General features: G+C 39.8%; 1 protein-coding gene across 1 annotated transcript; it reads right to left on the bottom strand.

Annotated features, from left to right (window-relative positions):
- Positions 1-3786: 3786 nt before the first annotated feature.
- Positions 3787-17453, bottom strand: ythdf2 (YTH N6-methyladenosine RNA binding protein F2). Its single transcript, XM_055172829.2, has 6 exons — positions 17255-17453; positions 17068-17092; positions 16254-16333; positions 11774-13393; positions 6227-6289; positions 3787-4806 (listed from the first exon to the last, which is right to left on the bottom strand). The coding sequence occupies exons 1-6, from the start codon at positions 17279-17281 to the stop codon at positions 4783-4785; spliced, it is 1839 nt and encodes a 612-aa protein (XP_055028804.1). The 5' UTR covers positions 17282-17453; the 3' UTR covers positions 3787-4782.
- Positions 17454-18763: the final 1310 nt, after the last annotated feature.

Genomic DNA, 18763 nt, shown 5'->3' with positions numbered 1-18763 from the left:
CCATTTTATGATTAACTCGTCGGGACTCCGGAGGTCGAAAACACACACAGTCACTACGTGATACTTACGACTTTAAACAAAGTCAGCATTCATGAAGTTAGATGTTTACAAACATAAATGAGCTTTGTTTACAGAAGTAAAAACTGCATCCGCGTTCAGGTTTGAAGAAGTGGAAACAGCGCCACAGTGAGATCGATGAAGAAAATCTGTCAAAGGATTAAACGGAAGCAGATAAAACACGGTATCAACTACTTACACATGAAAAAAGTTCTACCCTATAGTACATTAATTAAACAGTATTTACTATAGTAAGGTTCAAGGACTAGTAAGAAATTTTACTGTAAGTTTTTTTTATTTGATAATTTTTCAAGTAGCCTATTTAAATTTTTTAATTGTCTCTTGAAAAGACATAAGGGAATGCTTTAGGTCGGTCAATCATAAGGTCTAAAAACATTTAAATCTTTATGAAGTCTTGTCTGGAAAATTAAGTGTCAATGGATGTGAAAGACCAGGCTAAATCAATTAAAGGCGCAAGTAAGTTCACACAAAAACGAAACCTTTGTCATTATCGTTTGAACCTGCAACTGTGTCCTTCCTTTCTTCAGAAACCAAATGCAGATTTTGTTTTGTTTTTTCTGGTCACTATGGAAATGGGTGGTGACTGAGGCTTTAAGGTTTTAAAGGACCCAAAAGAGTTAAATAACTCCACTTAAAGGAGTAGTCAACTTTAAAGATGGGGCCCATTGACTTACCATAATATTTTTTCCTACTATAAAAAGTCAATGGACCCCATCTTTAAAGTGGACTACTCCTTTAAAAATGTGCTCTAACACACAAGAGACAGTAGTATTTGCTGTCCCGTTGTTCCAAGCAACTGTAAACTTCCGACACCACAACGGAAGGCCAGCCTCTCCCCTCATTCGATTGGACAATGGAAAAACGCGAATGATGTCAAGCACTTTTCCGTTCTTGGCGCCCCTTCAAAAAAACAAAAAACAAACAGTGTGCATAACGCTCACTGCCCATAGAAAATCATTCAAAAAAGGCGCCTGCAACTGCCATAAATGCGTTTGGTGTGATTAAGATTTCATCAAATAATGAATTATATTTTAGTTTGTTTTTCACCAAATCCTTTTGTATGCCTTGGCGTTGTAGTTATTAGTTCATCAAAATGTTTTAATTATGTCATCATTTACTCACCCATGCTGTTCTAAACCTGTATCTATTGAAAACAAATAAAATAAATGTTTACATATGATTATAACCACACAATTGATGGTATCCATTGACTTCCATAATAGGAAAAACAAATAGTATGAATGACAATGGGTACCGTCAATTGTGCACTTATCATTATTAGGCAAACATATCTTATGTGTTTAAAAGAATAAAGAAACTCATAAAAGTTTAAAACAACATGAGGATGAGTAAATGACAGATTTTTTTATTTTTGAGTGAACTATCCCTTTAAACACTAATGTCACTTTTCCATTGCATAGTTGGCTATCCCAGGGGTCAGGTCGTGTCAGCTTACCTCGCTTTGACTAGCTTTTCCATTGAGTTTAGTACCACTGTAGAGTGGGAGGGTTATAGGCGTGTCCTTATATCTGTGCCGCCTACTGCGGTGACATCATTCAAAAAGTGGGAGCGAGCATCGTTGGAATGCAGCGTTTCCCATTCATTCGTCAGTCCGCCACAAAATCAAAATTGAACACCATAAAAAGATATTTGCACAAAGCGTTTATCACTACCTCCGTCTCACAATAGTTTCTGTACAAACACCCGTGGCGTCAGATCAATGTTGCCCAAACTGCAAGGAAAACACTGTTATGGTGTTCCTGATTTCCGGCCTGTGGATGTTTTTCACCACTAAAAGGGAGTTTGGGAACTTACAACAAAGCACAGATGAAAACAGGTTTGCTAGATAAAGCTAATCTTGCATTTGGTAGTGACAATTCTCTCAAACCAATCAGTGATCTACAGTGTTTTCACATCACGTTTTAATATCAGCTCAGCTCGCTTGGAACCCCAACCGAGGTGATATCAAAAAAAGAATAGGCTACAACGCACTGTATCCAGTGGAAAAGCCCACAAAAGTAAGCTGACCCGACATAACCCGTGGGGTACCATGCAATGGATAAGCGACATAAGGCGGTCACCATGCACTCCCATAATAACTAGAAAACCCAATACAACACTTAGGGGCGGTTTCCCGGACAAGTTTAGGCTAATCCAGGACTCGGCCTTGTTTATATTCTGTCATTTAAGAAGTTTTTACAAACATACCTTACAAAAAAACACTACAGGTGTGCATCTCGAGACAAAACAATGTCACGATACATGGCCGTTTCTCAATGTCAAGGATACTTCCTTGGCAGGACTAGTCCTTACAAGTCACTTCCTTCAGAGGCTAGGCGAGGATCCTCTTAATCATTCGGAGAACACGTTAAATGGAACAGGCTAGCAAGTGCACGTCACTGCGTCAATGAAAGGTGTGCTTTCGGTGCTGCGCGCATAGGATTGCGGGTAATTTCAGCGCGCCAAGAGCGCGAAGGATACACATATGCATCCTTTCCTGGATATTTCTCGAACGAAGGACTCAGTCCTTGGCTGAAATTCCGAGGATCATCGACATTGGAACAGTCCTTCGACAGACGTCAATGACGTAGCATCCTCGAAATTCTGGCTTCCGAGGATCCTTCCTTGACATTGAGAAATGGCTACTGTATACAATAAACCTTGACACACGCTTCCTTACAAGAAAGTACATAAGAGTGCTGTAGGGATGCCATATCTTGCTAGACAAAACTCAGAAGTTAGCATTTTAGGACTTTCGATTCTATCGTCGAAGTAAATTTTTAAAGGGGGGTTTGGTTAAATGCAATTAGATCTTGGATTAACATAAACCCTTCTTTCACGTTTCATTCTACGACAAAACACATATGTAATACCCTCACTCGTAATTTTTATAGCTTTAACTTGTCTTCAAAAGGGGGGTTGCAAACAAATTGCTACATGGGACTACAGACGTTGGGGTCTTTAAACATGATCCTGCATAAAGAACTCAAAAACAATGCAACATGGGTACATTCCCAAATTTCAACATTTATCCAGAGTATGTTCTTATGAGGGAACACGAATTGTGTTGTTAAAGTTTGGAAGTGGTGTAGTTCGCTTTTCATTTCTAGTAAACACATTTTAGACTTCAAAAATCAGAAAAGTTGTGTTCATCCGTGAAGATTATCTTGTTGGACAAAACGTGCTAGTGTCAAACTTTTGCTGAACACAAAGCTTATCGTTTATGATATTTCAAAAGCCTTTGGAAAAAAAGGTAGTTTTGGCAGGGGAACCAAAGTCTTGCTAACTTCCAGGTTTGCCTTCAAAAATATGTTATCCCTGCAGCACTTTTAAGATTATCAAACCCTTAAAATCCTTAAAGTATCAGACCAAGTACAGCTCTAAGATACTGTAATCCTATTTGAACATTAAACCCACATATTTTCACATTTACGGTCATGTCAAAATCCACTCCTTTAGAAAGCAAACACACTTTAGGCTTTGTGCAGCATCTTTATTCTGACACTGCTAAATGGCAGCAGTTTTTGTAGGAGTCGTTTAATGCACCGACATGAAGATGGTAAAAGGGGGTGAAGGGCGAAGTGTGCAGGCAACTAGTGTAGGACAGAAGTGTGGGTGTTGGGTGGATGAAGGGACCAGGCAGTTTAGGACACAGGTTAGTGCATGGCATAGTATTTAGTCAAACAAGGGGAAAATGCAACACACAAGTTCTGCCGAATATATCACATTTATTTGTAATGAACTGATTATGAAAACGAAAGGGGGCGCAAGGGCCTCCTCAATGCAGACTTAAGAAACGGAAGAGAAGACATGAACGAAAAAATGACGGGAGAAGAGCAGCCCATAGCAACAATTTTCTTTAACTTGCAGAAGGAAAATGAGTAAATGGAAAACAAGCTGACAACTTTCAAACACGGCCCCTTTTGTACACTATAAAACTGATCCAATGACCAAAGCGTAAACTAAACAAATCTGCTTCTCTGTTTACCTTCCCCGCCAAACACCCTCTTATTACCAACACACACACAAAAAAAACTAAACTGGAACAGAAAGTCAACTCAGGAAAATCCTGAACATTCATTAGAATTTTCTGAATTACATTTTTTTCCCATTATATAATCTTGGCCGAGGGCTGTGGTTTAAACTTCAGAAGTTAATTAATAGTTTACTGACTATTAGCCAAATACCAGCAATGGAACATCCACAGAAAAGGCAACGCCCACTTTGTGTTCTGATTGGATGGTTTCAGATCCAATATAAAGGGGGAAGGGGTTAACAGAGAAATTGGGGGGAAATGCCTATACAGGATTTGGGCACCAAAACGTCAACGTTAAAAAAAAAGATTATAGTAAGAGAAGCAAAGCCTTGTGCTTGGACTGTAAAACCAGATGTTTTTTTCTAAAAAAAGAAAATGGGGTGAGAAAGAAAATTGAAAGCGCAACAAAAATGGGACCAAAAAGTCTTCACTATTAGAATCCTATAGAATTAAGTTGTAGTCCTATGTATAATCGTGTCATTTTCTTTTACTACAAGTTCGAAGTAAGTCTTTTAGGTCAACAGAAAATCAAAGAGTCTTCATTTAGTTTTTTTCCTTGTTTTGAATCCTTGGTTAAATCTTCCCCAAAGTAATTTCTGAAAATATCTGGTTGTAATATTGGAGATAGAGAACAGGGCCTGACAGTCTTTTGCCCAAAGAATTGCCTGTTACTTCACACGTCCTTGGCGATCCTGAAAAGAAAACAAAAAATATAAAATTAACCATGCATGCTGGGATGTTTTTTTGACAGAGCAAAGGTCTTGAGACAATCAATTATGGACATTAACTTTTGTGTAAGCTTCAGGCACCCGCACAATTAATATTTTTGTATAGAGATTATGTACAGTTGGTCAAAATTATGTAGCCAACAGATCTCAGTAAGCAACAAAATGTATTAAGCATTTTTAAGCAAATATTCATTCATACACCAACTGACAAACCCAACTAGACTAAAAGGGGTGGTTTCCCAGACAGGATTTAGGGCGCACTCACATTATCCAAACCGCACCAAACACGTTTGACCCCCAAAGTAGGGCTGTGACGATACATTGCGTTCCCCATTAAAAAGTGAACCGCAAGGCTCCGATTCTGTGTTTCATGCACAGCTTGTGCGTGTACTACGGCTCTGTGATCAGTAGGAAGTCCTTATCAACCTAAAATCACTATGAGTTTGAGTCGTTTATAATGTGAATTTAAAAAAGCAACACTCATCAAACACAATCATTCAAAATATTTTTATTATCATGAAAGTACCTGAAACAATCTGAAGAACAGCGATATAAATATCCCTGAGACATTTCCTGGAATAGCGTTTGTAATGCTGCTACTTCTGTGGTGCAAATGGCGTTTCTACACCAGAGCGCCCTCTGGCTTTTGGATGTGGTGTCATTTCAACATAATTCATTCATTGAGAAAACACACATTTGCACGATTAATCGGCACAGCCCTACCCCAAAGCCTGGTTCATTTGACGAGTGTGATTTAATTAATTGCACCCAGGCCCGTTTGCAGAGATGGGCCTGGTTCGCCAAAAATTAGATCGACTAAGCAATATGATGGGCATGGTGAGAAAGGTGCGTCATCACTTCCCAAACAACTCAAAATAGAAGCCACAACAAAACATTAAGATGGGCTCCAGTGCTGAGAGAAAGAGAGAGTGTGCGCTTGCTTCCGGTATTCTTCAAACAATAGCATCCTAATGATGAAAGCGAGCTCGAGCACAGATCGATAAAAGTACAGTGTGAGTACATGTGATTGAGGGAGTGGGGACAATCGTGCTTGGACACGGTTTGGTCTGGTTAGGTATAATATGAGTGCGCCCACATTTTTGTAGTTTGTACAAACATACCTTACAAAAACATTACTCTTGTGCATCTTAAGACAAAACAATAGCAGCTTTGTTTAAAATATCAAACATGGAATTTAGTCTGGGACCAGCCCTGTCCGGGAAACCGCTCCCTAGCATCCTAAATTTGACATGTACAAGCATCACGGCCTGCTGCCTAAACCAACAGCGAAAGCCTCCATTAATAATAAGCACACAGAAACTAATTCACTGGCATGCTGACAGATCATGAGACAGTCAATGGGAATGAGGCGAATCTGCATCACCTGCATTCGGTAGTGGCTCCGACTGGGGTTACTGGAGTATGGATCACTGCTCTGAACTTCCACCTGCCCAGAAACAAAAATATAACTGTCAAGTTCACTATACCAACAATTACTTTTCAAAAACTACAGTATAAAATTACACAAACATGTTACTAAAAACACACTACTAAGGGTTTTCTTATGGTGCGTTCACAGCAGCCGCGGTAGAGGCAGCAAAACATGCTAATCGCACGTAGCTGGACGCTTTAACATTTTGAGTTTACTCGCTTCATTCGCGTGTGAAATTCTAGTCATTAGATTCATTTACACGGAAATTCGCGTCATGGAAGGGGCTCCGCTCCGCTGAGACTTAACTCGCTTCCGCTGAGACTTCGCTCGCTTCCTGTAATCACGTCATTACTACAGCAAGGTCCTAATTGGTTAACACGGCGCCGAAGTTCAGATATTTTAAACTTGCGCATTTCCCGCGGCAACGCTCAATTCGCGCCATTCACAGGATGCCTAATCGCGTCTTTGCATTGACTTAACATGTACATCACCCGCGCTTGCCGCCTATACCGTGTCTGGTGTGAACGCCCAGTTAGGCTTTATGTTAATGCAACACATAGCGATGCAACACTTTAAAGGGATAGTTTACCAAAAAATGAAAATTCTGTCATCATTTACTCACTCTCATAAAAACCTGTTTAATTTCTTTGATGTGATGACAACGATATGAAGAAAGATATTTTGAGGAATGTTTGTAACAGAATTTTAATTTTTGAGTGAACTATCGCTTTAATAGGCTTAAAATAAATAGTTCACCCCAAAATTCTGTTATTTACTCAAACCAAACTGTTTGTGGACCCCATTCACATAGTAGGAAAAAAGAATACTATGGAAGTAAATATGGTCTACAAATGGTTTGGTTACAAACATCTCTCAAAATATCTTCCTTTGTGTTCATCAGAACAAAGACATTTATGCGGTTTTGTAACAACATTAGGATGCGTAAATGATTACAGAATTTTCATTTTGGCTGAACCATCCCTTTAAAAGCAGGGTGCATGATTTTTGAAAAACATTTCGGAAAAGTGTCTGTGTGCCTGGGTTGCGTATGTGTGGGGCGGGTCTATGAAAAGAAGGTCCAGATTCTATTGGGGTAGGGGCGTGTTTGTTTAGGGGATTTTAAATATCAACATTGGCTTTCAGAGATCATGCACCACGCCTTTAAGGGCGAGTAAATTACATAGTTTACATTTTTGGGTGAACTATCCCTTTAAATTAACATAATGAATCACAAAAACACAAAGCCTATTTGCATAACAGAACTGCAAATGATGGTGTATTCATTGAAGACGAAAAGAGTACAAGAGGACAAATTAGTGACTTTCAGTACAACACAGACAGTGATTATAAAGTGATATGAAATAAAAGCTCCAAACCTATTTTTCCCAACTCCAGTCCTTGCATACCCCCACCTAGAATGTTTTAAATGTGTCCTTACAACACCTGATTTAACTCATCAGCCTCCCAGAATGTTTGCCATGGGTGTGTGTGACTTCATTCAGCACCGCACAGACCGACAGAAGGATGGCATCAAAGTACCGCGAGAGTCATTCGAAAGCAGACTCTGTGTGCCCGAAAGCGGCAGGACCGCCTGCGAAACCGCCTGTGTTTTGTGCCTTTACGCACATTTCCTATTGACAATTAACTAGACACTTTAGATTGATGTATCCAATCTGACGTTTAAAATCTGTAGTAATTACTTTGATCTTTAACGTTAGATCATTACATATTTCAATTTCTTGACTAAAACAAATGAAAAATGTCTATTCTTTATGAATAACTCAACAATAAAATAGCACAATGACAAACTTGCCTAAATGAAACCACTTGTTTTATTAATAAAATGAATTATATAGTATCCGCATAAATTCGTATTGTAAAACAAATAAATGAAAGACACAATTTTCCATTTCTACAAATGCTTAGTTTTAGGGATGCACCGGTTGACCGGCCAGAGATCGGAACCGGCTGGTTTTTGCGCGTTCGGCAACCGGCCGTTTTTTGTATTTTTTCGGACGATTTATCCAGAAGTGCAACCGCGTGCAAAGACCACATTTTTATCATTCGCAAACATGTCTTTTGTCTAAAAGCATTTCGAAATCAGTGCGCAGGACATTAAGATTTCAAGCTGCAATGTCTGTAAAAAACAAGTTAATCGCAGAGATTAACAACAGTACATTCGCAGGGCTCTCAAGTCTCACGCATTCACTGTGAGATACACGCATTTCAGTCAGTTTAAACACTCACAACTTGCATTTCTAAGAGACTGATAACTTTTCCTGCTATATACAATACATGGACGAGGCGCAGGGAAGTTATCTGTCGAGTTTAGCTGTCTCGAGTTTTTCTTGCGCTCCTCTGATCTCAATCACGTGGCTGCGCGGCGCGTGCACGCACAGAGTGAAAGTTAGAAGAGCAAGATCCGATAAATGCTGTAAATAACGCAGGGCTCTTGAATAAAGTAAAATACTTGTTAAATTATGCTTGATTTATTAAAAAACTCCCCAACTGATTTTTGAAACTAATGAAAGGACCAGAGATGTATTTCATTATTATTGCCATGTAGTACTGAACATGTAACCTAATCTCTCTTAAATACAGCTTAAAATACACGCTGATGGCAAGTGCTGCAATCCTACTGTATATAATACAGATTTCATTTTAATTAAGATACATTCGTATTTTTTAATATGTAGAGCAATTAATTTAATTTGGATAAATTTGTTTGTCTTTCATCAGACTTACCAATTGTTATAATTTATATTTGTGCTGGTCAGTTATGAATAATAGGTAACATTGAACTGCTAGCAAAAACTTGAGAATTTGGTGGGGCAGATGTTATCTCACTCCAAACTTTTAAATAAAACCTGAGAGGCCTGCATTCACCACAACAAACTTGGTCAGACATTAAGTTCATCACCTGATAGAACACAATAAGTATCAAAAGTCTGTTGATAATGCAAAACAGGCGAGACCATCAACCCTCACTCAACCATCCAAGTCATGGTCTCATTTAACCACTTATGTTTGTATTGAACGTAGCCTACTGCACAGTTACTGCTGTTAATTTTAGATGGTTACAGTTATTGTTTTCAATAGCCAAACCAAGTTTAGCCTGTTAAATACCAAATAAACATATTGTTTATGTATACTTTCATTCTTTCTTGTTTGTTGCTTGATAAGAAAAAGAAAATCGGAAATCAGATCGGAATCGGGCAATTTGCTTGTTAAGAAAATCGGTATAAAAACCGGCCATGAAAAATCAAGATCGTGCATCCCTACTTAGTTTAAACAGAAAAACAAATTAGTAAAACAACGTGCTTATATTAAACAGAACGTTTTAACAAAATAAACATTTGATGACGGATAACATAGTACCCACCTTATGACAACGTTTTAAAAAAGTTTAAGAAATTATTTTTTTTTTTAAAACAAATGATTGGTTTGCGGTTTATTTTTACTTTTACAATATTAAACACACAAACTCACTTAAATTAACCGAAGAAATGTAACTTTATTAACCCCATTCCATGTATTATCAAAGCTTTCAGACTTGTAAAAAAATTTAAACGAAAGTGAATTTACGTTGCATCTGATCCGATACGCATCTGGTCCGAAATTTACTCCCCGTTTCAGTTTTTTTTAATGGTCTGACTAGTTGCTATACTGAACTCAAACTGAAAATAACAAATGTTTTGGTTTCCTAGGTAATTTACGTGTTGTTTATTTTGTTTGTTATATAAATAAACTACATTTAAAGTACTTTGTTGTTTTTTATTCTTAGCAGAATTAACGTGTTGACCACGAAAACCGCTTGTTTATGTTGTTACTGCTGAAACCATCTATAATTTAACTAGTGATCATGTGCGGTGCTGGTGCTTTCTGCGCCAGAGAGCGCAAAATATTTCAGTTGACCGTTTAGGCATTTAAGCACCGAAATCTGCGTTCTGATTTGGTCGGGTACATAACGCCCATATAGGTAGTGCTGACAGTAAGTTTTGGAGTTGAATCAGATGAAACAGGTGAGAGGGGGTACGTAAGGACTGGGGTTGGGAAACAATGCTCTAAAATGCCTCAATTACTGCCTAACAGCAAAATAATATGATGTCAGAAAATACTGTATGTACCATGCATGAACTTCAATAATTTCTTGTCAAGATATAAATGCTCTTCAGCTCGCATAAATGACTGATATGCACGAAAGGCATTACGTATAGTAATAAGTCATTGGCAAATAGATCAAAGCCAAACATACACCAGGACAAAAAAAATTGCCTAAAATAAAACTCTCAAAATAATTAAGGTAACAGATTAAAAGTATTATTTCCATCCATTTCTTTCAAGTGGCATTTGTGAACATTTTGTAAAGCACACACAAAAACAGTACTGTGCAGATTTGTAGTTTGGTCAGATCAGAAATGATAGGCAGGCTTAAAATGTTTATCATGTTACTTGAGAATTGATGTGGCGAAAAACGAGAAAAAACAAAACAGATGTTCTTTTGTAGTTCTGAACAAAACACGCAAAGCCCTCCAGCACACCTGTGGGATCTTTTAAGGTGGGTTTAACCCAAGTTTTTGTATCATGTTTTTGTCATTTGACACACTAGCATTCTGGTAACCCCCCCCCCCAAAAACAACAACAATTGGCTGATTGTGCAAACCACAAAAAAAAAAAATTCCATGACCCGTGTCAATACATTCTACACTCTTAACATCTGTGCCGTATTTAACGTATCTACATTAAAAGTGACTTTAGTCTATGATAACATTATCACGTAATTGAGTATTTAATAAAGGCAGCAATCGAAATAGACAAACCTAAACAATAGGGCTGCAAGACTCAAAAGTATCGCACCTATCGCAATGACTTGCAATAACCAAATGATTTTAATACTACAGAAAGTTATGTGTGGTGAATTTGGTCAATGCAGAGAGAGAAATTCTTTTCAGAAATAATGTAACATGTTATATAATTTTCCGTTTTTAAATAAATACGTTTCATTATTATTCAAACTGAATTTACAAACTTAAAGCATTATTGTATCGCATATCACATTTGTCATCAATACCATGCAGCCCTACAAAAACAACAACTCTGAATCAAATCAAATATTTCCTAAGTATAATATCAAAGGGCCAGGAAAAACTGTGACCAAGTCTGTGAAAACCCAGCTTAAATCATATTTTTAATAATTTCTACATAAATTGTCCTACATAATGTAAATACCATTGTGTTAAAACATAACCTTGATATCTGTAATATTGACAGAGTAAGGTCATGTCAAAGATTGAAATCATTGAGTGAAATCAAACTTTGATGCTTCTAATCTCATCATTAGATTATGAGACTTTAACCAGGATTTTATAGACATTGCCACATATATCGATAAGCATTCTGCATCATATTGTGAAATTGACACTGGAGGGTTTTGCATATAAGACCTTAGAAAAACAGATTCATTTATCTCCCAGAAGAATCAATGTCATGGCAGGTTACCTTTTTCACACATTCCTCCTCTTCCTGACGTTTCTCGTAGTGCGAGAAGTCGTCAAAAATGGAGGTGGTGTGCTTGTAACTTGCGATGATCTTCAAAACCTGACGCGCCTTATCCAGCGGAACTTCCTGCGTGTCACGCGAGTTAGTCACCGGTTTGTTCTCGTTGTTTTCCAGACGAATGTGCCTCAGTTGGCTGTTCGGAACGTCCTTTACAAAGATCCAGCGCACATCAAACCGACCCTTCCATTTGTCCTGCGACCACACACCCGCACAGGTGTTGTAGTCCACGGGCGAGCGCATCTCAGCTACGCCACAGAAATGCCCACTGCCGTTCACGCTAAAGAGCAGGTAGAGCGGGCCTTTGTTGGCCAGCGATCGATACGCAGCGTCCAGACGTTTGTTGCCGTGTTCCGTGCTGCACCAGATATTGTACTTAATAGAACGATGGATGTCGTCCTCTGAGTAGCTCTTAATTATGAAGACGCGACCGTGCTTAGGGTTCCAGTCAAAGTCCTTGGGATTGTAGTTGTTTACCATACGCAACTTCTCCAGAACTGGGTGGGGCTCTGATGGAACAGCAACTCCACCCATCCCTGAATTGGGAGGGGATTGGCCGGGTCCACCCACCGCATCCCCAAAGCCGTTAGCACGGTTACGCGGTGGAACCCAACGGGTTGGTTGAGAGGGTTGGGGAGGAGGGGGACCTTGTGACAAGGGAGGTGGGACAGCACCCTGCTGCCCACCCGGGGGAAGGGGATTTTGCCCAAGCTGACCGGTAGGAGGCACCAGCTGTCCATTGCTGAGGGGTAGCTGTGGCACCCCTCCTGCAGTGGCACCCGGTTGAGGGGACTGTCCATTGGGTGGCTGTCCATTGGTGGGCATGGAAGCCTGATGTGGGGTTGCTGGTTTAGGCACGTTCCCCTTGTTGTCCCACGTCCCAATATCCATGTTATGTTTGATCGGCGGAGGTGGCAAATTTGTCCCGCCAACTCCTCCCTTGGTTTTCAGCTTAGGCTGTGGTTTGGCAGGCTTACTGGCAATGTCCGCCCAAGATGCAGTTTTTGCAGGAGCCATGGATGGCGGAGGCATAGTGGGAGCTGCTGACACCTGACTCAGCGGCCCGCCAGGAAGTCCCGAACCAACGACTTTGGGCGCCATCTCCGCGGCCGCGATCTTAAGCCCAGCCATGCCTTGATCCAAACTATTCATTCCTACCGCCTTGTTAAGTGGCTCGTTGGCTGCAAAGGGAGACTGTCCGTCAATCATAGCACCTCCTAGCGTGCTAGGAGCATAGGCATAATTGCTGCTGTAACCTGAGCTCTGTGTGGACTGTCCCTGAGAGCTGCTGTTTCCCCAGGCTAGGTCAATCCCACTAGGAAAAAAGTTGAAGCCATGCTGTCCCAAGAAAGGATTGTTCCCCAGCGCCCCTGACTGGCCAAACATGGCATCTGGGAGAAAGTGATGCTCCCCATTGCTAAGCTGTCCATACGAGGCCAGGTAAGGCATGGGTGGGTCACCGCCAGTAGACCATGCTGCTTCATTAAGCGAATAGGTAAACCCTATTGAGGGGCTGTAGTAACTGGGCATGTAGGAGTCGGACATGGCCGTATAGGCATTGCTCTGCAAAAACAAAAACATCCAATTAGTTTATTTTAAATAAATTACTTTTAGCTGTACATTTTTTCCTCCTCAGAACCCCCCCCAAAAAGTGTTGATGGGTTTGAGTTTACTGGTTACTATGGGACTGGATTGTGATCGGCTCTTGCTTTCCAAGATATTAAAAATATAAATTGGGTCCTTTTGAGGTGGACCATCCATTCCCATAGTTACCAAAACAGCACAAAAATTGGCATTTGGGTCTTGAATACAGAAAGACATTGGGGCGGTACAACCGACATGATGGTGACCAAATAATGACAAAGTTTTCATTATGGGTTAAAACATCTGAAGTCATTCAATTATACAAATAATCCCCACTTTACCTTGACATTTCAACTTGCTTAAAGAAAATTATAAAGACAAAATTACATGTACTAAAGCCCTTCTAGATAACTTGCGACTGTTTGTGTACTTTCAGGCACACAACTATTAGTCTGCTAGTGTTGAAAATATGAACAATCAGCTTTGTGAGGGTAACAGTGGCAAAGATTCCTCACAAAGGATCCCAGCATTCCTTTGACAGGGTGAATACTAGGCCCTTTATTCATCCGTGTCCCATTTTTTTAGTAGGAGGAATATTCACAGACAGAACAGCCATCACATATTACAGAGTTAGGTAGTTGAGGACTTTTTCATTGCAGTGGGATCTTTACAGGTGCATGCATGTAAAGTTTTATAAAAATCTTCCAGGCTCTAAAAAAAAACTTTGATGCTGTAGTGTAAAGTAAGTGAACATCATTATGCACGCCGAGTGGTATCTCCAAAGCCACAGTGTAAAAAAACACATAGTAGGTGAAAAGTACCCAAATTACCCTTCTACATCTGGCTACATTTTTAAGTGTGCATTCAATGGACACTTTACTATCCCTGGTTACGTAATCCGAGAAGTCACCAAATTCAAAAAGTGAATATAATAAAAAAAACCCAGGGGGATCTTTAAGAGATTTTGGTGCCAAGAAATGAATTCCTCATAATTGAATTTTACTTGTTAAACAAAGCACAAAGATTTACGTTTAGAGGTGTGTGGGGGAATCGATTCTTAGATGCATCGCGACGCGGGAGGTGGACGATTCTGAATTGATTCACAAATGGCAAAAATCGATTCTCTAAAAAATATTTTCTAATAAAGTAATATTGACGAAATGCAAAAGACGGAACTCTGAAGCGTGGAAGTGCAGCGCCCGGACAGTCTGTGGTGTGCACATAAAAAGCAGAGACGCAATCCGGAGTGAAATACGCGTGAAATACGAACAACCTCCTCGTTAAAAGCTGACGTGTGGAAATATTTTGGCTTCTATAAAGTTGAAGGGCGGAAATGAGTTAGACAAGAGCCCCACTACTTGTAGGTTATGTCAAACCAATATAAAATATTTCGGAAAAACGACAAACATGAGAAACCATATTACACGTTTCCACCCAGAGGAGGTCTGCTAGTTCAGACACACATTTATTTTTCTGTTGGTTCTTTGCCATGTTAATAAAAAATATTGGAGTAAATTCTACATGGGTCATTACTTGGTACTTTTAAAGAAAAGTATCTAAGTGTCACACACACAAAAAAATATATTTTTTTAGCATCGCTGCCCTCTGAATCATAATAGAATCGAATCAGGAGGTGCCTAGAGATTCCCACCCCTATTTACGTTGCAGTTGTTCATAGGTCATGAAACATAGGGGTCACATGAATTTCTGCCAATATCAACCTATCCGGTTGTTAAATCTGACATCATGCATCGCTTACAGTCCAACCGCTCACAGATGTCAGAGAAATATATATATCAAAAACACCCGATCCTTATTTTTATCTCCATAACAAAATCTGAGATGACCAGTCATGAATTTAAGGACATGGTTTTTTATGATAAATATATATATATATATATATATATATAGCGGGCTTTGATTCTGGGAGCCTGAGGCTGCATCCGAAACCGCATACTGTTCAGTAGGTACTGAATGAGATGAAGTACGTACTTAGTGACAGTTAAAACAGTAGGTACAGTATAGTATATGCGATTCGGACATACTACATCCGCTTGATACATCACATGACATACGTCGTCATCACGTCATGTCATACCAGGGCAAAAACGGCCACATAGCTGCTTTCGCCTTTCTTCTTCGTTGCATAACTCCGCTCCTAGGCATCATGGGATAGTGAAGTGTCCATCGCATGCACACTTCGAAATCTAACCGGAAGAAGTAGGTCATCCGGGTACTTTTCGCATACTGTTTATGGAATACTACGTATTCGGACATACTACTCGCCTCGCCTACTGCTTTTCTCCTACTTTATAGTATGGAAGTAGGCGGTTTCGGACGCAGCACGAGACTGCAGTTTACACGCGAGTTTATAACGTTTCCGCTTAAATGTGTGCTATGAATAAATAGTGCTCATAAATAGCTGTTGAAATGTGGTGGCTTGGAGCTGGAAACTGTATTCCTAAAGTCATGACTTAACAAGCGGATAACACAAGTCTGGAGACTGCAGTGTACACTGTGAGTTTATAAATGTTTTGCATGAATGTGTGATATGAATAAATAGTGCTCATAATTGGCTGCTTAAATTATATCCTTTATTTAAATGAAATGAGGTTTGGACCCAGAAACAGTATTCACTTAACAACCGGATACAAGTCTTGACTAAGTCTACACGCTTCTTTAGCCACTACACGGAGCACAGCGGTGACACCTTATAGGACAACAAAGCCCAGAGACCAGGATGCAATTACGGGTCATAATGAACCCACCGAGAGTAGACGGCAAAGGAAATTGCCCTCTACGGGTTTCCCCTTTTGTTAAGTGAAGAAACAAGACCTACCTGTCTGGGCTGAGCGTTCAGGTATGGCTCGAACTCATCATCATTCAAAGTATCCTTTTGGGTAACAGCTCCGTTTTGCACTGGAAGGAAAGCATACAGAAATTTAGTCCTGTAATGATGTGAAAAATGTAGTTAATTCACAGAATGTTGAAGCTGGTAAGCCAAACACCACCTGGGCAACAATTTATTCGTAAAGTGTAACAGCTGCTTTTAAACGCTTTAGAAACTGAAAAATAAGATGGTAAGATCTATAAAGCCATTTAAGACTCTTTATCAAACAGCACAGCAAACCACCACGTGGTTTCATGTACTACTATATCATTTAACTGGAAGGTGAGGGTTGTGTGTTAGACCGAGGATGCTAAAAATCCCTCAACAGGTTCTTCAGTTCATTTGGCAGCAGTTTAACTCCTGCCTCCTTAACGATGCTAGTGATGTTTTGTGCTGTAAACACGTTTATATTTTCCAAGTAAACATACTAAAAACGATGTAAATGAGTGTGTAGGTGGGCAGTCAGGTGCCCGAGCTAGTGTCACGCTTTCAGACGCACGCTCGGCCTCAGTATGCTAGTCGGCTAACTAACGTGGGCTATATATACACAAGCTTTTCTTAAATCTGTAAGTGACAAAAACAACCCCAAAATCTCTTTTATTAGACCTACTTGTTCTCGAATCACCCGTGAAGTTGTTTTAGGCAGGTTTCAACGTTTGATGTAATAACGGATAGTATATGACCAAACGGCCCGCTAACACAGCAGCGCAACACGAGACACACAACAGCGCAAAAAACCCCAGCACAACAGCGCTCCACTTACCTTTATTTGCTTGGCCTTTCGGTCTCTGGATTGGGTCCAGGTGATTCATGAAGGAGTGAGTGTGGAGAGGAAAGAGGGAGAATAAGTGAAGGTTTATATGAAGCTAAGGCCTGAACTCGCGGTGCGAGAGAGAAAAAACCGCCTCGACGCCACTTCGGCTCAATGTTCACAAAATGCCTCTCTTTACCTGCTCCAGAAGGCTGCTGGCTGACATTTCTCTCTCCCCGGAGCCTGTGTGTTAGACTGCGCGTGTGTTTGCGGGTTAAAGTGAACGGGAGATGTGTGTTTTATAAAGTGTTAGCGCCCGTGTCTCTCTCTATCTCGCTACAGCTGTAGATCACACACACAATGGCGGGCTGCAGTTCCTCCACACTTCAACATGGCCGAGGCGCCGCTGCACGTTTATCCTGCGCGAAACAGCGCCACCCTACGACTGGGAGGGTTAGGAGGACGTGTGCTTGTGTATCGGAGGGATCATTACTTTATAAAAATCATTAATTAAACCATTACATTACTTTAGTTATGCAGTTAAAGTTAGACGGACTGGGACTAAAAAGTGGCCCTGGACTTTCTCACCCAGAGCGGCACAGCAGACCCTGCTCACAACGAACGAAGCATACTGGCTCAGTTTAAAGGGGACATATCATGAAAATCTGATTTTACAATGTTTAAGTGCTACATTTGGGTCCCCAGTGCTTCTATCAACCCAGTTACTTAGTTTTTGTTAACACTCTCTGCAAACATGTGAAAAAATGGGTAATTGAAATTTGTCTCCCCCTGTGATGTCAGAAGGGAAAAATGCCATAATCAACCACGACACTGCCATTTAGTGCAGATATCAGCTCATTTGCACATTTTTGCTCATACCTACAAAGTGGCAATTTTAACATGCTATAATAAATCATCTATATTTTGAGCTAAAACTTCACATACGTACTCTGGGTACACCACAGATGTATTTTACATCTTAAAAAAGTCTTGCGAAATGCCCCTTTTAACACAACAGTTCAGAAACATAAATCATAACAATACAACAAGCCAGGGTAAATAACACCACAATGTAAAATACCACTAGATTACGATTAAAAAGTAATTTGTTAACAAAGTAACTTGGCAAGCCTCAAAAAAGTTAAATTGAAATAAAAAATACTGAAAGTTTAAACACTAGAATACATTAAAATAAAGAAAACAACAGTAAAACTACCTAAAATTAAACCAAATTAGTGCATATTGAAAAAAATGTAAATTGAAAACTGTAACCATATCCGTGCAAAGAGCATAAAGAGGCATGTCACTCCTCATTGGAAAAAATATCTCACCATTATTGTAAACCACTTCTTGTTCATGTCCCCACTACATTGCCACATTACATTTGCAATCTGACGGGAAAAAGACATGACTCAGCAGATAAATGTTTACTCAAAGGGGACATATCATGAAAATCTGACTTATTTCATGTTTCAGTGCTATAATTAGGTCCCTAGATACATAAAATATTTTTAACGTTTGCTCTAAAAAATGCTTTACATTACATTGTATGTAGGCTACTGTATGTGTGGTGCCACTAGGTGTCGCCATTACACCTACCATGAACCACAGAAGTCGGTTCCGATTGGCAAATAGGCCTACGAAGGCAATCTAATGCGTACTAGTAAAGTAGGTGAGATTAATTTTACACACAAAAAACATACTTAAT

Source organism: Misgurnus anguillicaudatus, chromosome 7 (assembly GCF_027580225.2).
Source record: "Misgurnus anguillicaudatus chromosome 7, ASM2758022v2, whole genome shotgun sequence".
Taxonomy (NCBI): domain Eukaryota; kingdom Metazoa; phylum Chordata; class Actinopteri; order Cypriniformes; family Cobitidae; genus Misgurnus; species Misgurnus anguillicaudatus.
The sequence above is the reverse complement of the archived record's forward strand: the minus strand, read 5'-3'. Positions and strand labels throughout refer to the sequence as shown.